At 44.7% G+C, this 23,707-nt stretch overlaps 1 protein-coding gene across 1 annotated transcript in view; it reads left to right on the top strand.

Annotated features, from left to right (window-relative positions):
• The first annotated feature begins 9,346 nt into the window (after positions 1–9,346).
• Positions 9,347–23,707, top strand: part of LOC138654505 (dentin sialophosphoprotein-like) — a 32,357-nt gene continuing 17,996 nt past the window's right edge. Inside the window, exons 1-3 of the mRNA XM_069743458.1 lie at positions 9,347–9,429; positions 15,309–15,387; positions 22,802–22,840. Of these exons, the coding sequence (XP_069599559.1) occupies positions 15,334–15,387; positions 22,802–22,840 (93 nt within the window). The 5' untranslated portion in view covers positions 9,347–9,429; positions 15,309–15,333. The remainder of the gene's footprint in view (positions 9,430–15,308; positions 15,388–22,801; positions 22,841–23,707) is intronic.

Below are 23,707 nucleotides of genomic sequence, written 5' to 3'. Positions count from 1 at the left end.
CACATTAAGGTAATGGACAAAAGGAATTTGGACTGTACAGTACCAATAACGGCAGAGCTATCGAACCGCCTAGTGCGTTTAGGACAATTAGAAATAGCATGAGTAGAATCACCACAATAGAAACACAGTCTGTTCAGACGTCTGTGTTCGTGCCGTTCTACTTTAGTCATAGTCCTGTTGCACTGCATAGGCTCAGGCTTACTCTCAGACAATACCGCCAGATGGTGCACAGATTTACGCTCGCGCAAGCGACGACCGATCTGAATGGCCAAGGACATAGACTCATTCAAACCAGCAGGCATAGGAAATCCCACCATTACATCCTTAAGAGCTTCAGAGAGACCCTTTCTGAACAAAGCCGCTAGTGCAGATTCATTCCACAGAGTGAGTACTGACCATTTTCTAAATTTCTGACAATATAGTTCTACATCATCCTGACCCTGGCATAAAGCCAGCAGATTTTTCTCAGCTTGATCCACTGAATTAGGCTCATCGTAAAGCAATCCCAGCGCCTGGAAAAATGCATCAATATTACTCAATGCAGAATCTCCTGGTGCAAGAGAAAACGCCCAGTCCTGTGGGTCGCCGCGCAAAAAAGAAATAATAATCAAAACCTGTTGAATAGGATTACCAGAAGAATGAGGTTTCAAGGCCAAAAATAGCTTACAATTATTTCTGAAGCTCAGGAACTTAGTTCTGTCACCAAAAAACAAATCAGGAATCGGAATTCTTGGTTCTAGCATCGATTTCTGATCAATAGTATCTTGAATCTTTTGTACATTTACAACGAGATTATCCATTGAGGAGCACAGAGCCTGAATATCCATGTCCACAGCTGTGTCCTGAAGCACTCTAATGTCTAGGGGAAAAAAAAGACTGAAGACAGAGCCAAGAAAAAAAAATGATGTCAGGATTTCTTTTTTCCCTCTATTGGAAATCATTGAATAGGCTCCTTGTACTGTTATGGCTGGCAATCAGGCAACACAGCGTGCAGTAATCAGCGCACATACAGAGATCTGGCAAAAACCCAAAACAATAGGACGAGCTCTGAGACGTGGAATCTCTGTAGACTGCAGTACCTGAACTGTCCTCACACAACTGGAAGCAGCAGTGGATTGCGCCTATCACTACCTATGCAACTCGGCACTGCCTGAGGAGCTGACTAGCCTGAAGATAGAAATACAAGCCTGACTTACCTCAGAGAAATACCCCAAATGAATAGGCAGCCCCCACATATAATGACTGTTAGCAAGATGAAAAGACAAACGTAGGAATGAAATAGATTCAGCAAAGTGAGGCCCGATATTCTAGACAGAGCGAGGATAGCAAAGAGAACTATGCAGTCTACAAAAAACCCTAAAACGAAAACCACGCAAAGGGGCAAAAAGACCCACCGTGCCGAACTAACAGCACGGCGGTGCACCCCTTTGCTTCTCAGAGCTTCCAGCAAAAGATAATAACAAGCTGGACAGAAAAAACAGAAAACAAACTAGAAGCACTTATCTAGCAGAGCAGCAGGCCCAAGGAAAGATGCAGTAGCTCAGATCCAACACTGGAACATTGACAAGGAGCAAGGAAGACAGACTCAGGTGGAGCTAAATAGCAAGGCAGCCAACGAGCTCACCAAAACACCTGAGGGAGGACGCCCAGAGACTGCAATACCACTTGTGACCACAGAATTCACAACAGATGCCTGAGGGCTGGGTGGCCGCAGCCGAAGCCCGGCAGCTGGCGCGTTACCGGGAGGCCCAAGCTCGCGTGAGTTCCCGATTGGGCTACCCGACGGAGATTCGCCTTTCGCCCTTGTCTTCTCCTCCACCCGCTCCGACCGCGGTAGACCCCCGAACCCGGCCAGGGGACCGTGCACCGCAGGAGCTGGACCTGAGGATCTTGCCGGTGACGGAGCATCAGCGGCGCCTGGTGGCAGCCTGGAGGAAGCAGCCCCGACCTGTGACCATGATTGACCTCACAGAGGAAGTGAAGGTCTCGCCCTCGCACTGGGGAGTGGTGGTCCTCTTCAACTCCAAGGAAGAAAGGGGAATTATACAGGAGATCGGGGAGCCCCTAGAGGTCCATGTCACCTGGAGCGAGGTGGAGCCCTGTTATGGAACGGTCGTTGAAGATCGTGACCTGAAACCTGGGGATGCTGTGACCTATATCCAATGGCAGAGGGGGACCGGCTGGATGGCCAGGGGCGTACAGCGGTGCACAGTCCTTCAGGTCGCAGCTGAAACTCCAGAGGGCGAGGTCCCCGCTACAGACCATCAGACTGACCAGGCCCCTCGTGTGACTGTGGGTCCCACCCATTCTCGGCCGAGAGGGGTGGTCTGCAAGGTAAGACCGCAACCTTCGCAGCAATAAACCTCGGAAACCTGAAACTGTAAATAGTTAACTAACTGTCTCTTGCTCTTTTTCTACTTAAAACCCGTCTAGGGTTATTTCTTAAAGGGATCCCTTTGTTGACCCGGGATTCCTATTGTTTTACATCTTTTCTATTTTTCTACAAGTTCATCATTGTTTAAAGGACTGCCGAATCATGGACGGTGAATGATTCACAAACTGCATTGTAAATAGTTTGCACCTTCTTAAAGGTGTCCTCTACTGGTTTTACAAAAGAAGGAAGACTTTGCGAAGAGACTGTTTGAATACAGCACGGAAGGTCTTGCTTTCTCACGGACTTGCAGACAGAGAGAATCTGCACTACTTCAAAGAGATTTGACTCCCTCTTAAAGGGAATGTTCACATGTTGCACTTAAGTATAATGTTGCCTTAGGAAAGTTAAAGAATTGTAATAATGTTGAAATTTAGAAACTGTTGATAATGTTGTTAGAGATTGAGGACAGGAAAAGTTGAAAGTGAACCCGTAGGGGTTAGTTAGAGTGTCCTCCTGGGAACCATAGAAAGATGGTTAGTACGTTAACAGAAGAACAGATGACAGAAGGCCCAGACAAGGAGCTGGGCGGCCCTGCATTTGTAGAGTCAGAAAAAAGTAAAGAAAAGTTGAGTTTGTTTTATAGTGTTTTATAGTAAACCTTTAGTGGATTCAGCCTATACGCCCTTAAAGGAAAAGGTAAATTATTGCTCAAGCATTTGTACTTAGTAGAATACCCGGCTGGGTAATAGGAATTATTTATAGTCTGTAGGATAGAGTGTTATTTAAAATATTTAAACTTGTTTTGTTTGTAACGTTTAAGTGTCCTCACCTCCCATAAAGGGAAGCGTTGTTATATTTACTTGTTTCAAGCATTCCAAAATTTTGCATGTCTTTTGCTAACATGTATTGTTGTTCTTCTTCCCAGTCCAGGAGTACTGGATTTAACCGGGGGGAGTGCAGCGCCCCAGAGACCTGGTCGTTGCAGTATGACGTTCTGCCACTAAGGGGAGTGATGGTACGTCTGATGGCACTAAAGGAGTTCTTCTGACCAGGTATCACCAGCACACATTACACTTCACACTCCGGCCACTAAGGGGAGCAAAAGGTTTTATTTACTAGGCCACTCCTCACACTGGTAAAACTAGGGGTTGGATAGGAAGTTAGTCACAAGCTGACTGGGTTTTGTCCAGGCAACATCCCGTGGCAGGGGGTGTTGCGGGGAAGATTCAGGGGGGTCCCTGTGAGGCGTGGGAACCTGGCAGGTACCTAGCGACTAGAACAGAACGTTACGGAACCGCGCCTACACACCCCGCGGCGGTATCCTAAGAAAGAGACACGAAGCAAAGGATATTGTGGACAGTGAGAAACGAAATCAAGCACAAAGGAGAGCCAGTAGGAGTCGTGCCCGGAGAACGGCAACATCCTACTGAGGCGCGTAGCCGGTGGCCGGAACACCGAGGAAGTAACTGACTATGCCTTACTTCAAACTCCGCAGGACAGTTAATTATAGGTTGGCTGTCTACCTTACATCACCTAAGCAGACATAGGGGGCAACGTGTGGAGAGGGGCGTCTCTAGGGTCCCGGAAGAACTCCGAGCCTTCCCGTCAAACGGGTGCGTCCTAGCCATAACATACCTGGGGGACGGAGAACTAGAAAGAACTGGAACGAATTAGAAAGAACGAGAATAGAAGTTGTGAGGACTATCCCGAATGCTCAGCAGGGAAGCACTACAACACACAGGCGCTAGTGGTAGGCAATGATTTCCACCTGCAAAGGGAACTCTGGATGTGCCTTCGGACCGGCCGGTCTCAGACAGCCCTGTTAAACGTGCTCTGGATTGTGGATCGTGAAGTCTTCAGTAAAGAGGTAAAGTGACTGCAACCTTGTGTCCTCGTTATTGTCTGCACCTCACACCATCACCATCCACCTTACTGGGAAGCCCTGGGGACACACTTCACTTGTGGGAAGGTATACCATCCAGCTGCCATTCAATCACCCCAGCGGACCCCAAGCAGCGTCGGTCGCCCTGACCGAACACCACAGGTGGCGTCACGAAACCTTGACAAACTTTCATCACCCCTTTTATTGGACGCCCCTTAGCAGGCTCACGGACCGGGTCCAGCTACCGTGACATCCCCAGAACTGAGACAGAAAGGACCGGTACTGAGTAACCTGTGGCCCTGTGTCTGGGGGCGCTCCATAGTGCACTAGAAGACAAGGCTAGCTAGACTCCCTGTGTTGTCGGGTGCAAGGAGGTGGTACAATGCTACCTGCAAGAAATGACTCCAGATGATGGCATGGAGACTTTCCAAACTTTCTTTGAACTGGCAGCCCAAAGGCAGAAGCTACCCATGGAAGAGTGGATGGATGTACTTGTGCCCTACTTAATAGGAAAGTCTCAAAAAGGCTATCATGACCTTAGTGAGCAAGAAGTGCGAGACTGTTCAAAACTGAAAGATGAGATTATTGCCTTTAATGCTAATAATGTCACACAGAAATCAGATCTGTATTGGGGTCTTGTCTTACATTCTTTTGTTGGGTGCTCCTCCCCTAAAATTCTAAATATATGGTATACATGCAGACTATACAAAATAACAGTACCATCTGAAACCAGCTTAGACATCAAGGTGTTGCTAAGCTCTATACCGTGTGTGCTTTTAATAATGGCAAGTTTTGGAACTTTTGATCAAATGTGTATTGAAGCCAGTGCAAGTGATATTCATACCAAGCATGAGAACATAGGAGATTTGAGCTTTTCTTTTCGCTGCAATAATTGTGTAGAGACATATATCTTATATCTTAGACTCTTTCAAGTTAAATTAGTTTTCTGGGCGTGAACGTAATTTCTGCAGTCACTCTATGTGACCATGTGCAATTCCTGACCATGTGCATTACGAACACTGTCAGGAATTATCTGATCGCGCAGGCAGTCACTTGACCAACAATATGAAATTTACATATTGGTGGTCACAAGACAACTCGATTCTCATCCAATTTTCTCAGTAGAAGAGAATGAGAATCTAATCAGCACATGACCACTGGTATGCAAATTTTATACTGCCAGGCAAATTACTGCCTGCTGAATCTGGCAACTGAGGGAAATCCTGATTGTGCACTTAGTCCAAATTGTCAGCATTTCTCAATCTGCAGTCAAATAGACTGCAGAAATTTAGCTCCGACTAGGAAATTTCCTTTGAAGAGTAAATCTAAAATATGAAATTGTGAACCTGCACTTAGGAGGAGGCAGGTTCACAATTTCATATATTATTTAAATTTTAGCAACAAGTGGATTGTTCGGATTACCTGCAGCTGGGTTAACAGTGTGGTCAGGAATACCATTGTGGTCATTTATATTCACTTAGAAGAGTAAATCTAGTTAATAACTAGTCAAGAAACCACCGGAGACTAGACAGAGGTGGACATGACTTGGGGATGGGTGGACCGAGAACTCCTGAAGCTTTTGTTTATATTGCGGTGTAGATTTTAAACAAGAGAGTTGTTGCTTTAAGAAGAAGTTTAGATGTTTGTGCCTGGTGTATTACTGTGAGGAGGGTGGGGCTTATATAGGGGAGGCAACTCTGGCTCTCCCTCTTTCTGTCACAGGATGGACAGGAGGAAACATTACCCACCCTCCCGCCCTGTTTATAATCTCTGTCCTTAAACTTTTTAATTATTGCTTGTATAATGATAAATGCTTTATTGTATTTTGAATTTGTCATTGTATATCTTGTACCAGGTTCAATTGTATATTGGCTATAAAGAGTTATTATTTGCGGTAACCTAATAAGCCCAAGGGAAGGGCAATCCTTCAGCCATGGTTTCCTTGGAGGTTTCCTCCACAGGGGTTATTTCCTCTCCTGAGTGCTGTAGGATGACTCTTTGTGAGTCGGGGGTTTGCCAAGTTTAGTCCCATTAATGCTTTTGCAGGGACTTCTAGTTTTTAAGTTTACAAAAATGATTTAATTATTTAAAAAAACAGAAAAGTGTCAAATGAGACTTGGAATTTATAACCCATCACGGCTTTGTGGTTTAGGAGTCAGGTGGAAGTTGCGGACAAGTTAAGGTGGACTCATTTTAACTAATAGAGGATGTAAAACCTCATGGTGGTGAGCAGGCTCGGCTTTGGTGGCCAGCCTCAAGGATGTTGTAATGGTAACATCAATCAGGGGCGGGCACAGTGGTTAAGCACAGGAGCGATGATAATAGGGTCATTGGTGCCCTGAAAGTTTACTGGCTCTGCTTGAATGGCAAGCCAGTGCGTGCCGCCCCTTTATGGCTGTCTGTCCTGGTGCTGTATGTCAGACAGCTGGGGATATCACAGTACTCATGAATCCCAATGTACTAGCACTCCACCTGACTCCTACTGTGATTATTTAATCCTGTGATTTAAATAAAAGCTGTGGCCATTTTGACAACCAAAATAATGTGTTTTATGTATTTATTTTAGTACCTAGGTTTACAGTAGTTATGGTGGTTTTAAGAAGGAGTGGGGTCCATCCCATATCCAAAAGTCAAGTCAATATCACGAAGCTCTAATTGCACACAAATTTTCCCCTGAATTTTACCATTACAGAAATGTGTTGATGTCTTCTACTGGGACACAGCTGAAAGCTGGGGTGACCAAGACTTCAGATATACTTTGATATTTGTGCTTGAGTGATACAGAAAGGTACTGAACTATTGTTTTATTATTATTATTATTATTTATTTATATAGCACCATTAATTCCATGGTGCTGTACATGAGAAGGGTTTACATACAGAGTTATAGATATAGTTTACAGTAAACAAATTTACAATGACAGTCTGGAGAGGACCCTGTACTTGAGGACTTAGGTTCTATTCATGCGTTATATCTAAAAATTCACATGAAACGATTACAATATTCCACATATACCATATTAGTATATAGTTCGTACCAGGATGACGTCTGTAAAAGAAAATGCATCCAGTTAAGAGCTGAGTTCTTGTACCAGAACAATGACTAAAATGTCAATATATACACACTGAGCAAAATTATTGTTACTCTGCAGTTAAAGTATGAAAAACCCACAACTGTCACTGAAATAACTTGAATCTGGCAAAACTAGTTTTCAATTTAAATTTACTGAATATCAATTAATGAAATTGAAGTGTGGTTTAACCCTTTCCTAACATAGTACTGCTCTGAGGGAACTGCGTTCCCGCAAACAGCAGTAGCAGTACGGCGCACCGATCACACAGCTTCACGCTGCGTGCCGCGGCGATCGGGTGCAGGTGTCAGCTGTATGTGACAGCTGACACCCCGCAGCAATGCCCACAATCGGTGCTAACACCGATCGCGGGCATTGAACCCCTCTGATGCCACTGTCAGTAGTGATAGCAACATAGAGGGGCATTGCACAAGGAGGAGACTCCCTGTGCGCTTCTATCAGGACAACGCATCCAATCATGTTCACCTGATGGTCTCCATGGAGACCCCTGGCCCCAAGATGGCTGTGGGGTCCTTCAGGGTCCTGGAGGGAAGGTAGCTTCCCTTTGCTTGCAGAGACCAGGACCTGATATGCCTCCTTCCCTGCCTGTTAGATGCTGCTCCGATGTTCTGCATTGCAGAACATCAAAACAGCAATCTGATGTAGTTGCAGTGAAGTCCCAGGATGGGACAATGTAAAAAAGTTTAAAAAAAAATAATTAAAAAGTGTTACAAAATAAAGAAAAAAAAGAATCAAATATTTTTTCAATAAATACATTTATTTAATTAAATACAAAAATAAACAATAAAAGTACACATATTTGGCATCACCGTGTCCGTAGTGACCCGCTCTATAAAACTGCCCACTGGTTAACACCGTAAAAACAATAAATAAAAAACAAGGCAAAAAACAATGCTTTATCATCATACTGCTGAACAATAAAATGCAATCAAAAAGACGAACCTGGGGGGGGGAGGAATTTCTCCATCTCCTCCATTGCCGGGGTTAGCGTATAATGCACGTTACTCGGATGATATACGAGTGATGTGGGTTGTCTGACCCGCACCCATAGTGATTTCACTCGCACACTGAAAACGGCCGAGAAAAAATGCGGTGAAGTGAGCTGCCCCATAGATAAATACTGGTCCGAGCGCTATGCGATTTTTTTATCGTATAGCACTCGTCCGTAATCAACGGTAGTGTGACTCCGGCCTAAGTCTTAGATACTATGAGACAATTTTTTAGGACCCCCAAATAATCAGTATTAGTAATGTTCAATAACTGATTAATTTAAGTGACAACCTTCAGGACATTGCCTAATAACCATTTTGGGCTTGGCCATGGTGGGCGGATCCACATTAATCAGAAAGTAATCCCCTAGTCCTCTGATAGGAAATTACTTTTAAATGTGAGATCACTCCTTTAATTTGGTTGTGTCCCTTTGTCTTTCAGCTCTCTTTGATAAGAACTTAGACATTGCATGTGTACACTAAATAATTTTCTTTCTGTTATATTGTCAAATTATTATTATTTTTGTCAATTATTTTCATCGCAATGGTCTTTGGTATATATTTTAAGCATAGCTCTCATTTTGCAATATTGTGAGAGATTTTCCTTTAGCTGATTTGCAGGACATGAGCCGTACATTTTGTGTTTAGTATGCCATTTAATTGATACCCTGACTTCACCCACAGCATATATTACGTCGCTGCTAAGTCGTGTATTTTGTATCTCAGTAACTTGGTGTGTGAGGTTATGATGTTTATCCTCACATAGAGGATATGGGCAGAGGATAGAGCTTCTGAAAATAAGGCTAGAGCTGGTCATGGTCATCTAATTAGGAGGAAGTTAGAACAGTTATTTTGTAACCACAAGTTTCATAGCGGAAATTCACTCTTAGAATGGTGGAAGTGTAGGTGTAATGTTAGAGACACCTTGTGAGATCACATTTTTCTAACAGATGATTGGTTAAGGAATTTTTCAAACACTGTTTAAATCCTTCAGAAATGTTTCAAATCCCAATAACACAGAATATACATAACTGGGATCACAGAACCAGCCTGTTGTCACTACAGAGAACTACTCTCAGAAAACACCAGCCAGGTAAATATTTTTATTTATTAGACTTTCTAGCAGATTCATTTTCTTCTTTGTTGCAAATTCAGATACAAATTAGCTAATATCAGCCGAACCAGATAAAACCATCTATAGGGAACTGTTTCAGTGGTCTTACCCCTTACTAGAAAAGAGGCTAAGGGGCACTGACTCTAATTAGCAGGCAATGCTAAAGTTTGGTTCGTTGTTCTTGCCCTTCATCAATAAAAGGTAGAGTACAGTATACAATTTTAGCATAATCCAAAATCTGATCACAATCTTTATATGCAATCCCAATTCTTTTAATTTTAGCAGCTAAATCTGTGTACCTCATGACCTTAAAGGAGTTGTCAAGAATTAAGATCTAGAGTCTAGAGATCTAAATTAGGATTTAGAATCTAGATCACGTGAAGCAATTATTCCGCCTCTACTCCTCCTTGGTCAGGCCTCATCTGGAATACTGTGTCCAGTTCTGTGCACCAAATTTTTAAAAAAGACATTGAAAAACTGGAGCAAGTTCAGAGAAGAGCTACCAGGATGGTGACCGGACTGCAATATATGTCCTATGAGGAACGGTTAAAGGCTCTGGGAATGTTTAGCTTGCAACAAAGACGGCTAATGGGAGACTTATAAGCTGTCTACAAATATCTGACGGGCTGTCACAGTGTAGAGGGATCACCCTTATTCTCATTTGCACATGGAAACACTAGAAGCAATGGGATGAAACTAAAAGGGGAAAGATACAGAATAAAAATTTAAAAAAAACTTTTTGACAGTGAGGGTGATCAATAGGTGGAACAGGCTGCCACGAGAGGTGGGGAGTTATTATTAATATTATTATTATTTATTGTTATAGCGCCATTTATTCCATGGCGCTTTACATGTGAGGAAGGGTATACATAATAAAAACAAGTACAATAATCTTAGACAATACAAGTCATAACTGGTACAGGAGGAGTGGGGACCCTGCTCACGAAGGCTCGCAATCTACAAGGGATGGGTGAGGATGGGTGAGGATACAGTAGGCGAGGATAGAGCTGGTCATGCAGCGGTTTGGTCGATCGGTGGTTACTGCAGGTTGTAGGCTTGTCTAGGAGTTCTCTTTCAATGGAAGTCTTCAAAAAGAGGCTGGACAGACATCTGTCTGGGATGGTTTAGTGAATCCTGCATTGGGCAGGGGGTTGAATACGATGACCCTGGAAATCTCTTCCAACTCTAATATTCTATGATTCTATGATTCTAGGATAAGGGTCTGCTTTTTTCCAAGAAAAGAAAGACTAGTTTTTATGCGCTGTGGCTGCTATTGCAACTTGGTTCCATGCACTTCTTTGCTTATGAGCTGCAGTACGAGACACAGTTCATGGACAACAATGCCATTATTTACTAAAAATAATAGACCACTTTTTTAAAAAAATCCTGAATACTCCCTTTTATATTGGATTAGAATTTATCTAAACTAGGTAGTCTTCATGTTTAAAAATATTTTCAGATGATATTACATCATTAATTTTGCTTAGTGTTTACCGTACTTATTAATTATATTTTACCAGCCGTATTGCTTTGATGTTTAAATGAGTTCATAAACATTGAAGGTAACTCTTTTTTTACTAAAATGTAGGTACAGGAAAAAAAAACAATTTTTGCTAATGGTGTTAATTTAAAATATTGCACCATGTGACTTCGATTACCCTTTGTGCCGAACTGTACATTGGTGTCTGCAGAACGAGATAACTGAGAATCTGTGAGTCTGGTCTGACGGGGCGTTTGTAACTCTTTTATCTGTATTTTTATGATCTCTTCTCAGCTGATTTAAGATCACATGGGAGTAACTGTAAGTCCGCACTTTGGTGACCGCATGTGGAAAAGGTTCAGAATTTGACCACCTCTCTCCTTTCTAACAGCCAAGGCCAAAGATGAGTTCCGGCCATGGCTATTAGCCATTTAAATGCCAATGTCAGTAATTTCTCTATTCTCCTCATAGAAGTCAATTGACTCTATTAACATCCATGATGTCCTTTCATATAAAACGTTGCTTTTTTTCTGTAATAGACTTTTAAGACTTTTCTGTCTTGCATAAATAAGGATACGGAAAAAGTCCTATAATAAGAATTCAGCTTACACCACAAATCATAGAGTTGGAGCAATTAGGTGGGTGTCACAGGGAGAGGATGAAAGACAATTTGTACAAAATCTTAACAACTAGGTTTTTACTTTAAATGCACGTTAGCTGTTTAATGGTGTGCTAAATTGCATCTCCTGGCTCTAAAAAACACTGCTTGAAGGAATTATGAAGGAAACAAACAGAAAGAACACAGTGTATATGAATTATTTATTATAACTGTCAATCATTTGTTGGTAAAGGGTTAATATATTGTGATGCGGGGAGATTTTGCTTCTATTTCACTTTCGCTACTACCTCCAGTACTCTTTTTTATCTACCATATGGTAATATAGATATTGTCCTTTTTACTCAGTGCTTATGATCCTTATCATAGGGACGTATCCCACAGGATCCCCTGAGGCCACGTCTTTAGGCTGTTCTGCATAATTCCCCATGTGAGGCACACTCCCTTGGTAAAGAAGACAAAAAAAGCACTGTTGTAGTTGTGGATTGGGAATTCTGTGAATATTTCAAGCTTTACAATTCTGATCCATCAAGGTCATGATAACCTTTGTCATACAGTAACATATCAAATCAATGAGGTATTTTCATCCTTTAATGTCATAGAGAAGTAGAGAAGCTCAACTCTCGGGAAACCGATCTTTGAACTTTTATAACTCCTGCTCTATTAGAGTTGGCCAATATGTTTAGTCTAGTCAACATTTAATACTACATTTACATTTTGCTTGAAGTGTATGTATGTTTGCTTAGCTCCAGTGTCTGAAGAACCAAAGCTCTATACAGTGACTTGAAAAAGTATTCATACCCACTGAACTTCATTTTTTTTTTATATTACACCTATAAGCTTAATTGTATTTTGTTGTGATTTTATGTGATATACCAACACAAAGTAGCAAGTATTTGTGAAGTGTAAAGGAAATTATACCTGGTTTTCTAATTATTTTACCCCTAAATCAATATTTTGTAAGACAACCTTTCGCTGCAATTACTTCTGCAAGTCTTTGGGGTTTTTTTCTACCAGTTTTACTCATCTATAGGCTAAGATGTTTGCCCGTTCCTCTTAACAAACTAGTGGAGAGCATCTGTGAACCTCAATTTTCAAGTCTTGCCAAAGATCTCAATTGGATTTAAAGGTACCGTCACACTAAGCGACGCTGCAGCGATCCAGACAACGATCCGGATCGCTGCAGAGTCGCTGTTTGGTCGCTGGAGAGCTGTCACACAGACCGCTCTCCAGCGACCAACTATGCCGGTAAGCAGGGTAAACCTCGGGTTACTAAGCGCAGGGCCGCGCTTAGTAACCCGATGTTTACCCTGGTTACCAGCGTTAAAGTAAAAAAACAAACCAACACTTCATACTTACCTTCCGCTGTCTGTCCCTCGGCGCTCTGCTTCTCTGCCCTGTGTAAGCACAGACGTCACCGCTCTGCTTTCCGGCCGCTGTGCTTACACAGGGCAGAGAAGCAGAGCGCCGAGGGACAGACAGCGGAAGGTAAGTATGAAGTGTTTTTTTTTTTTTTACTTTAACGCTGGTAACCAGGGTAAACATCAGGTTACTAAGTGCGGCCCTGCGCTTAGTAACCCGATGTTTATCCTGGTTACCAGTGAAGACATCGCTGAATCGGCGTCACACACACAGATTTAGCGATGTCAGCAGGAAATCCAGCGACGAAATAAAGTGCTGGACTTTCTGCAGCGACAAACGACATCACAGCAGGATTCTGATCGCTGCTGTGTGTCAAACTGAATGATATCGCTAGCCAGGACGCTGCAACGTCACGGATCGCTAGCGATATCATTCAGTGTGACGGTACCTTAAGTCTGGACTGTAACTGGGCCATTCAAACACAAAGAATATGCTTTGATTTAAACCATCCTATTGTGGCTCTGGCAGCATGTTTGCAGTCGTTGTCCTACTGGAAGGTGAAACTATGCCCCACTCTGAAGTCTTTTGCAGCCTATAACAGGTTTCCCTCTAAGATTGCCTTGTATTTAGCTCCATCCATCCTCCCATTAACTCTTTCCATCTTCCCTGTCGCTGTTGAAAAAAATAATCCTCACAGCATAATGTCTGAAGCAGACCTCTATGGTTGTCGTTGGCAGATTGCTAGGAGCACCGCCCTGTGGTCGACGCTCATAGCAAGTGAGCATTTCTGCTACACACAGGCGATCTGATCATTGCCTGCGTGTAGCATAGGCGATCAGACAACGGCAGCTGCTAGTCTCCCATGGAGACTATTGAAGCATGCAGACAGTAAAAAAAAATGTTTTAAAAAATATAAAAAATATATAAAAAATAAAAGTTCAAATCACCCCCCTTTCGCCCCATTCAAAATAAAACAATAAAAAAATCAAATATACACATATTTGGTATTGCTGCATTCAGAATTGCCTAATCTATCAATATAAAAAAGAATTAACCCAATCGCTAAACATCGTAATGAGAAAAAAAATTCAAAATGCCATAATTACGTTTTTTGGTCGCCACTATATTGCAATAAAATGCAATAACGGGCGATCAAAAGATTGTATCTACACTAAAATGGTATCAATAAAAACATCAGCTCATGCACAAAAAATAAGCTTTCACGCAGCTCCAGATCACGAAAAATGGAGATGCTACATGTGCCGTACTAGTACGGGGCATGTCATGAAGGGGTTAAATAAAAAAGAACCTAGACATGTTTGGTGTCTATGAACTGGTCATGATGACCTGTAGAATCATAATCGCTGGTCAGTTTTAGCATTAGTGAACACTGTAAAAAGCAACAACTGTGGAATAGCACTTTTTTTTTGCAAATTCACCGCACTTGGAATTTTTTTCCTGTTTTCCAGTACAATATATGTTAAAACCAATTCAAATGTACAGCAAGCTCTCACATGGCCATTTTGACAGAAAAATAAAAAAGTTATGGCTCTGGGAATAAGGGGAGCAAAAAACAAAAATGAAAATACCTCCGGTCATGTAGGGGTTAACAGATCTGAAAGTAATAAAAAAGAGAATATGCAAATTGCCTCTTCTGAGAAAAAGAGGACTTAAACTCTATAGCGCCACCTGTTGGAAGTAGCGATCCTACAAGTCACAATCAATCCTTTAACGAGTTGTGCAATATGACTTAGGATAAAAGCCAAATTAGTATCTCAATTCACAGACACAGTGTTTCGGGCTGTTGGCCCTCGTCAGTGCGAAGCATGAGAACTGATTTGGCTAGGTAAGAGGCTCTGGACTGGGGTGTAAGGGGTATCGTTTCTCCTTATGGAGAGTGACATACCATCTCTGGCTTGTCAAGTAAGGAGGCTTATTCGCCATGCAATGCTCCTCTAAGAAATATAATATGCAAATTGCCTCTTCTGAGAAAAAGAGGACTTAAACTCTATAGCGCCACCTGTTGAGATATTGATTTGGCTTTTATCCTAAGTCATATTGCACGACTCGTTAAAGGGTTGATTGTGACTTGTAGGATCGCTACTTCCAACAGGTGGCGCTATAGAGTTTAAGTCCTCTTTTTCTCAGAAGAGGCAATTTGCATATTATATTTCCCAGAGGAGCATTGCATGGCGAATAAGCCTCCTTACCTTGACAAGCCAGAGATGGTATGTCACTCTCCATAAGGAGAAACGATACCCCTTAGACCCTAAAAAAGAGAAAGCATTCTTCTAATATAATGGCATAGTGATCTCCTGCTTTATATATCTAGCATGTCGTCATTTTTTCATTATTTGTCTTTTTGTACAATAAATTAATATGCAGTTCAAAATTTTGTAGGCTTACACAGACATAGTCAGCATCAATGAAGAATATCCTTGCATGTGTTTGCCTCATCAGTCTGGCCATAGGATATCCGGTACGTAGAAAAATATTAACTAAAACAAGAAACAATGAATATACATGAGAAGTAAAAGAAGTTAAAGAAGCCCTTCCATGAACATTTTTTTCCAATAATTTTGTGCATATGTGCATAATGTGTAGTTTGAGTGTATTAATACAATCATCTGTCACTATTGTCTTCATGATCCAGCAGCATTCTGCATCTCTCCTCAGTAATGTCACCACTCTCCAGACTCTCAGGGTCACACTGTGCTCTGTGTGTGTGACCTGGAAAGAAAGGCCGTACTGGGGGCCCACGGCACGTAAAGGGAGGCCGCCATGACGGGGTTACGTGGGACCTGGGGAGCTGGAGCAGTTAGAAGGGATACGGTGGTAAGGGGTTAACTGGGAACTTGAGGGGTGGCTTTAGGGGCATTTTTTGAAAATAAGGGGTGGAACTAGGGGACTGTGGGGAGGGGGCACATAAAAAGGGGCACGCTCCTCACGCAGGCATCCATTTTAGGTGCCTGCGTGACAAGTGAGGAATCTCTGTCACACTTACCAGAATGAACGTTGAAGCGATCCTCCAGCGTCTCCGGACGGCAGCCAGCTCCCAGGGGACAGATTGGCTGAATGCATCCGTTAACAGCCTTCTCCAGGGGACATCGGGAGCACCATCGCAGGCACCGCAGGACGGGCGCCGGCCGCGGAGGACTAGGCCTCCGGCGCGCCTAAGCCCGGACATCATCCCCAGGGCCCGGCGCCGAAATAGGAGCCCCTCTGCGGACCCTCCGGTAAGCAGCGCTGTTCCCTCCACCTCACAGCGCGGCGCCGGGAGGAATCCTCCAGTGCGGCGGGGCCTACAACGGGGGGTGGATCCTTCCTCCCCTCCTTCAGTGTCCGGGCGACGTGGGGCGGCAGGAGCAGGAGCCGGTACGGCGGCCGCCAGCATGCCCGCTGGCGCCGCTCAGCGTGGGAGGCAGCGACAGCCGAGGAGACGGGGGTCAGGTGCGGTGGCCCCTCAGCGCCGAGGATTATGCGGGCGGCAGTCGGCTGGCCCTGGCATCAGCGTGCGGCCTTCTGCAGTGCACAGCTCTGGAGTCTTCAACGCAGCAGCGCCCTCTGCTGGTGGTGGCCTGGATATTGCAAGTTCTGCGCCCTCTGCTGGTGTTGGCCGGGATTTTCCTGCAGCTGCGCCCTCTGCTGGTGATGGCCGGGATTTTCCTGGATCTGCGCCCTCTGCTGGTGATGGCCGGAACTTTCCTGGATCTGCGTCCTCTGCTGGTGGTGGCGGAAATTTTCCGGATTCCGGCAGGCGACATTCCGTCGCTTCGGTACGCAGTGCCGGGGACGTATCCGTGGCAAGGAGCTGCACATCTTCCATGGGGCGGCAGGATGCTGGCTCGGCCTTTTCCCTTTCCGCAGCACCAGGGCAGTCGACGGCATCACCGAGTCGCCAGGACACGGATACGGCCGCCAGGAGTTCGGCGGGCAACATCGCGGATCAAGCCGGTCGGGATGCAGGACACCTTCGGCTGGGAGCTGGATCTTCGGCTGCTGGGCTCACAGCACCCAGGCAGCTAGGTGAGAACATTTTCCCTATCTTTAATTTGCCAGGCATAGTTTCCCCTGAAGCTAGGAATACTGACATTACTTCGGGAGTTGCTAGCGGGGGTATGGGTTTAATCCTTAGAGGTTTAGGGGAGCTAGCGGGCTTGTGGGGGTCCGGTCTTAGCAGGGGGTCTTTGCCGTCAGCTGCTTGGTTGGGAAATACGGGGTCGTTTGAGGGGTCTAGACAGTTGTCTGAAGTTACGGGTACATCCAGCAGTGCGGGTCCTGCGGCAGACACGGGGAGCTCATCAAGGGAGAAGGACGGAACAGCACCAGGGCCTGGGTCAGGAATTGATGCACCAGGTGAGGGAGCTTTGCAGGATAAGGAAAAGGAGGATGTACCGCAACTAGACGATGCGGCTAGGGGGGAGGTCTATGTCTGCTTCGAGGGCCCGTTAGGGGCACATTTAAAACAAGAGGTTAGGGAAAAAATCTGGAAAGGGGAGTACATAGAAATATTTTCTCTTTTACCCCTAGAGAGATTTAATTTGGATAGACCTAGAAGTGAGGACTCTAAAAAAGAAGATGAGGAGAAACGGAGATATAGGCTGATTCCCAGATCATTTTCAAATTGGCTGCAAGCTTTCGCTATTATGGCTAGCGTAATCGGGGAGAAGGCCCCGGAAAATTGCTCGGCATTATTTTGTTACTTAGATGCCATAGGGGAGGCTTACAGGACCTATGGGGGACAGGGTTGGTTACGCTATGACGAACAGTTTCGTCAGCGTAAGGCTTTTAGGCCAAGTATCAGGTGGGATCACAAGGACATAGCGTTGTGGATGAGAGTTATGGTCCCGTCCCGTTTAGGTCAGACTAGCCAGCCTTTTCACGGGGGCGCCGGGAGTTCAGGGCAGTCAGGACACTCGGCGGCTTTGCAGAAGGGACTGTGTTTCGCCTTCAATGATGGCATATGCAGATTCGGGAGCAAGTGTAAATATAGGCACGAGTGTTCAACCTGCGGGGGGGTGCATAGCGCTTCAAAATGTTTCAGGGGTAACAGGCAAAAAGTTGGAGATTCAGCTGACAAAAGGGGTGACTCCGGTGCAGTGGGTCGTGATGGAGGCCTTTCTAAGTAGATACCCTGATAGGTCAGCTGCACTTTTATTGCGCGACGGTTTTAAGGAGGGTTTCAAAATCCCTTATGTTGAGCAGGATGTTAGTTTAAAAAGAAAAAATTTGAAATCGGCGTTACAATTCCCGGAGGTCGTGTCGGAGAAGTTGAATAAGGAAGTTGCTCTGGGAAGAATGGCAGGCCCGTTTGTCGCCCCTCCGATTGCAAATCTGAGGGTGTCACCTCTTGGCGTGGTCCCTAAGAAAGAACCTAATAAATTTAGGTTAATCCATCACCTGTCATTTCCGAAGGGATCTTCGGTTAATGATGGTATTGATCCCGAGTTGAGTTCGGTGTCGTACTTATCATTCGATTCAGCGATGGAGTGGGTTAGAGCATGTGGAAAGGGGGCTAAGCTGGCTAAGACCGACATCGAAGCGGCCTTTCGTTTGTTGCCAGTTCATCCTGACAGTTTGCATTTATTGGGTTGTTTTTGGGATGGCGGCTTCTTTGTTGATCGTTGTCTTCCCATGGGTTGCTCGATTTCATGTGCTTACTTTGAGGCCTTCAGCACGTTTCTAGAATGGGTAGTGAAAGATGTGTCTGGGATACGCTCATGTTCGCACTATCTGGATGACTTTCTGTTTATAGGGCCAGCGGAATCAGCAGATTGTTCGATTTTGTTGCATACAATGGAGAGTGTGACAAAAAACTTCGGGGTGCCTTTGGCGGAGGATAAAACAGTTGGTCCGGTGACAGTGTTGAGCTTCCTAGGCATTGAAATCGACACGGTAGCAATGGAATGTAGGCTACCTGCAGACAAGGTTACCGCGTTGCGCCAAGATGTGGTTAATACGATTGGTTTGAAGAAGATAAATTTGCGCAGTTTGCAATCGTTGTTAGGGAAACTGAACTTTGCATGTAGGATCATGCCGATGGGTCGAGCGTTCTGCCGCCGCCTATCCTTGGCAACAGTAGGGGTAAAGTCCCCTTTGCATTTCATCAGGATAAAGAAAGAGTTTCGGGACGATTTGAAGATGTGGGCGGATTTTCTGGACGAGTACAATGGCAGATCTCTGTGGATTCAGCCGTTGGCAGATGCTACCTCCTTGGGCATTTTGGTGCATGTCGTTGAAATGAGTGGCTTTGGTCTTTTCTTTCATGGTAGCTGGTCAGCAGCGGCTTGGCCGGAAGAATGGAAGGAGGAGGGGTTAACAAACAACCGGCTACTTTTGCATTTGTTCCCCAGGGTAGTTGCGTTGGCCCTGTGGGGTGACAAATTGAGGAATTTGAAGATTTCTTTTCATTGTGAGCATGTTGGAACGGTGACGGCGGTAAACTCGTTGTCAGCGGCTACGCCTGCAGTAGTGAAGGTCTTGCAGCACTTGGTTTTCCTGGGTCTTAAGTTTAACTTATGGATTGTATCTGAAGTTAGCTTGTCAGCGCCTGATCCAATAGTTGTTGCTCTTTCTCAATTTCAGTGGCAGCTTTTCCGGGATTTGGCACCACAGGCGGAGAGCGCGGGCCGGGATTGTCCAGTGGAGTTGTGGAACCTGCCGCGAGGGCCGTAACAGAGTTATTTACCAAATCGCTCGCGGATTCATCTTGGTCTCATTATAATCAGGCTTGGAGCTTGTGGGAATCCTGGAGGTCAAGTATGGACCAGGATATGGAGGAGGAGTATGGTTTGTTGTTGTTCTTAGGTCATCATTGGGAGGCAGGTTGGTCTGTGACACGTTTGAATAAGTTTCTGGCGGGGCTAGCCTTCAACCTTAAATGGAGGGGGGGGTAAGGATATAACGAAATCCTTCTTGGTTCGGCAAGTTGTTCGGGGTTGGAAGAAAGGCTGGAAGGCTTCGGACGGTCGCCGACCCGTATCTTATGAGGTGCTCTCAGCCATTGAGCGAAAGTTGCAAGAGGTGTGTTTTTCCGAATGGGAAGTGGTTCTGTTCTGTGCAGCCTTTTCTTTGGCCTTCTTTGGGGCATTTCGGTTAGGTGAGTTGGTTAGCCCGTCCGTTAGTAAAAAAGGTATTTTGTTAAGAGAAAACGTGGATGTCGAAGGGAATAAGGTGGTAGTGTTTATTAAGGCTTCCAAAACGGACGTGTATGGGAAAGGGTGCAAAGTGGTGTTGTTCAATGTTGAAGGATCCCCGGTGTGCCCGGTGGCATCCGTGAAGAAGTACATGGCAAAGGGCGGGGTGTTAGACGAGCCATTCTTGGTGCACGAAAATGGGTCTTTCTTGTCCCGTTTTCAGTTTATTTCTGTTTTTAGGAAATGTTTGGCGGCAGCGGGCTTACCTGCAACACAATATAGTGGTCACTCCTTCAGGATCGGGGCAGCGACTGAGGCCGCTAGGTGGGGCCTTGGTGAGGATGTGGTTCGGAGAATTGGGAGGTGGGAATCTTCAAGATTCCAGTCGTATGTTCGCCCAAACCTATTGTGAGTTAGAAGCTGTGTTAAGTTAATTGTTTGTTGCCTTTCTTTCTGTGTTGCAGGGACTGATCCGATGCTCGTCTGGATCATGGGGCATTCGTATGTTGTATGGGCTGCGTTGCGTGCTGCGGTTCGTCCGGACGGTCGTCAGTTGGGTCTTTCTCGAGAGACAGTGACTTTACGATGGATCGGTAAAAGGGGGATGGTGTGGAAGGAATGGTTACCTGAATTTCATCGTTTTGTTAGACTGGATAGAGTGCCGGAGATCGTGGTGATACATTTAAGGGGGAATGATTTGGCTAAACGGTCTTGTAGGGAGCTGATTAAGGATATCAAATTCGATATCCTGAGGTTCTGGGTCATGTTTCCAAAAGTGTTGTTGGTGTGGTCCGACATCATTCCCCGTAAAAGATGGAGAGGTGCTAGATCACACGAGGGGGTGAACAGGGCCCGGATTAAAATAAACAGGGCCATATCTCGGTTTATGGTGAGGAATGGCGCGTTGGCCGTGAGACATGTGGACTTGGAATCGGGTCAAGGAGCTTACTGGAGAGCTGATGGCGTGCACCTGAACGCGGTGGGTAATGATATGTGGTGTTTGGCTATCCGTAGTGGCATTGAATTAAGCTTGAAGGTGTGGAGGGACATGAATGGCTAAGGTGTCAGGCCATTCGTGTTCGTGGCGGGGGTGGAGGTCCTCGAAGTCGGTGGAAATGGTAAATCGTGGTTCAATGGGGTGGGGATCTTGAGAGGTCCTGGACACCCCATGAGAGAATTTAACAAGGCGCGGTACGGTTATTCCGCGTGAGGTGGATTTATGGACCCCTGGCATGGGGGTGGGTTCGGTGGACCAGGATTGGTTGTTATCTATCCCTGAGCTTGTGCTTTACGGCTGGGGGTAAGACTCATCCTGGGCTGAACATTGTGGAGTTTTTGGGATACTGAGTTTTTTATAACTTTGGGGCTTCGAGGACCGCCCCTCCTATTCTGGGTTGTCATAAAAGTTCTGTTATCTTTTATTTAATAAAATGGCTGCTGTGGCCAATTAAATCCAACATATGTCTCCGTCTGCTGTTTTGAGTACGTTAGAAGTTTATTCTTTAGATTGTTAAGAGATCTGTTTAAGGGGGTTGGGGTAATTTTTTCCAGGTCACGGAACTCACGTATACCCTATGTCAAGAAAGGCCGTACTGGGGGCCCACGGCACGTAAAGGGAGGCCGCCATGACGGGGTTACGTGGGACCTGGGGAGCTGGAGCAGTTAGAAGGGATACGGTGGTAAGGGGTTAACTGGGAACTTGAGGGGTGGCTTTAGGGGCATTTTTTGAAAATAAGGGGTGGAACTAGGGGACTGTGGGGAGGGGGCACATAAAAAGGGGCACGCTCCTCACGCAGGCATCCATTTTAGGTGCCTGCGTGACAAGTGAGGAATCTGCCGCCCACCCTCCCTTTTTTGGTTAGGGTAATGGGGGGGGGGGGGGGGTGAAGTCGGCATATGTGGGCTTTTGGAGTATTGTTTTAAGAGGCGTCTAAATGTATTTATTTTGTTATGTGAATGCTGTCAGGGTATTGTCACGGCAGTTGGCGGGGGTGGAGGTCCTCGAAGTCGGTGGAAATGGTAAATCGTGGTTCAATGGGGTGGGGATCTTGAGAGGTCCTGGACACCCCATGAGAGAATTTAACAAGGCGCGGTACGGTTATTCCGCGTGAGGTGGATTTATGGACCCCTGGCATGGGGGTGGGTTCGGTGGACCAGGATTGGTTGTTATCTATCCCTGAGCTGGTGCTTTACGGCTGGGGGTAAGACTCATCCTGGGCTGAACATTGTGGAGTTTTTGGGATACTGAGTTTTTTATAACTTTGGGGCTTCGAGGACCGCCCCTCCTATTCTGGGTTGTCATAAAAGTTCTGTTATCTTTTATTTAATAAAATGGCTGCTGTGGCCAATTAAATCCAACATATGTCTCCGTCTGCTGTTTTGAGTACGTTAGAAGTTTATTCTTTAGATTGTTAAGAGATCTGTTTAAGGGGGTTGGGGTAATTTTTTCCAGGTCACGGAACTCACGTATACCCTATGTCATGGCTTTTACAATGTAAGCCTATGGACAGTCAGAATGAGACTACTTAGACTTACATTGTGGGTCATGCATAGAGCATGGAGTGACCTGTAGAGTCTGAATTTCAGTGATGTCACTGAGAAGAGGATCAGAACGGCACTGGATCCTGAAAACAATGGTGGTAGGTGAACTTATTTATACACTCAAACTGCATGTTATACACATCCGCACACATTTAATGAAAAAAAATATTCCTGTGAAGGCTTTTTTAAATAACACAACTTTCATTTTCCCAACAGGTTCCAAATTCAGATTCAAATACTTCTGAAAATGATGAGGTAAGTCGCTATATCTAGAAAAAGTTTCAATATTGCAATTCGTTTTTAAAAGGGTTTTCTGGTTTGCATTTTTACTGCTTTAGGGTATGTGCACATGTCAGGATTTTTAGCGTTTTTTTTGCGGAATTTCGCTATAAAAACGCTATAATTCCACATTAAAAACGCTAAAATTATGCATCCTATCATTTAGAATGCATTCCGCATTTTTTGTGCAGATGTATGCGTTTTTTTCCGCAAAAAAACGCATACCGCAAAAAATCCGGACATGCTCTATCTTTTTGCGGATTTTTTTGCGGATTTCTAAGCAAAAAGGACATTCCGGAAAAAAAAAAAATCCGCAAAAATTCCGCAAAAAATCCGCACAAAAAAACGCGCAAATTCCGCGAGAAATCCGCGCAAACAAAAATGCGGATTTCTGGCAGAATTCTCAGGATTTTGTCAGGAAAAAATCCTGACGTGTGCACATACCCTTAGAGTATGTGCACACGTCAGGATTTTTAGCGTTTTTTTTGCGGAATTTTGCTATAAAAACGCTATAAATCCGGTAAAAAAACGCTAACATTATGCATCCTATCATTTAGAATGCATTCCGCATTTTTTGTGCAGATGTATGCGTTTTTTTCCGGACATGCTCTATCTTTTTGCGGATTTTTTGCGGATTTCTAAGCAAAAAGGACATTCCGGGAAAAAAAAAAAATCCGCAAAAATTCCGCAAAAAATCCGTGCAAAATCCGCGCAAAAAACGCGCAAATTCCACGAGAAATCCGCGCAAAAAAAACGCGGATTTCTGGCAGAATTCTCAGGATTTTCTCAGGAAAAAATCCTGACGTGTGCACATACCCTTACTCGCCTTCTGAGTGTCAGGCA

Source organism: Ranitomeya imitator, chromosome 1 (assembly GCF_032444005.1).
Source record: "Ranitomeya imitator isolate aRanImi1 chromosome 1, aRanImi1.pri, whole genome shotgun sequence".
Classification (NCBI taxonomy): Eukaryota; Metazoa; Chordata; class Amphibia; order Anura; family Dendrobatidae; genus Ranitomeya; species Ranitomeya imitator.
This window is presented reverse-complemented; position numbering and strand designations above follow the sequence as displayed.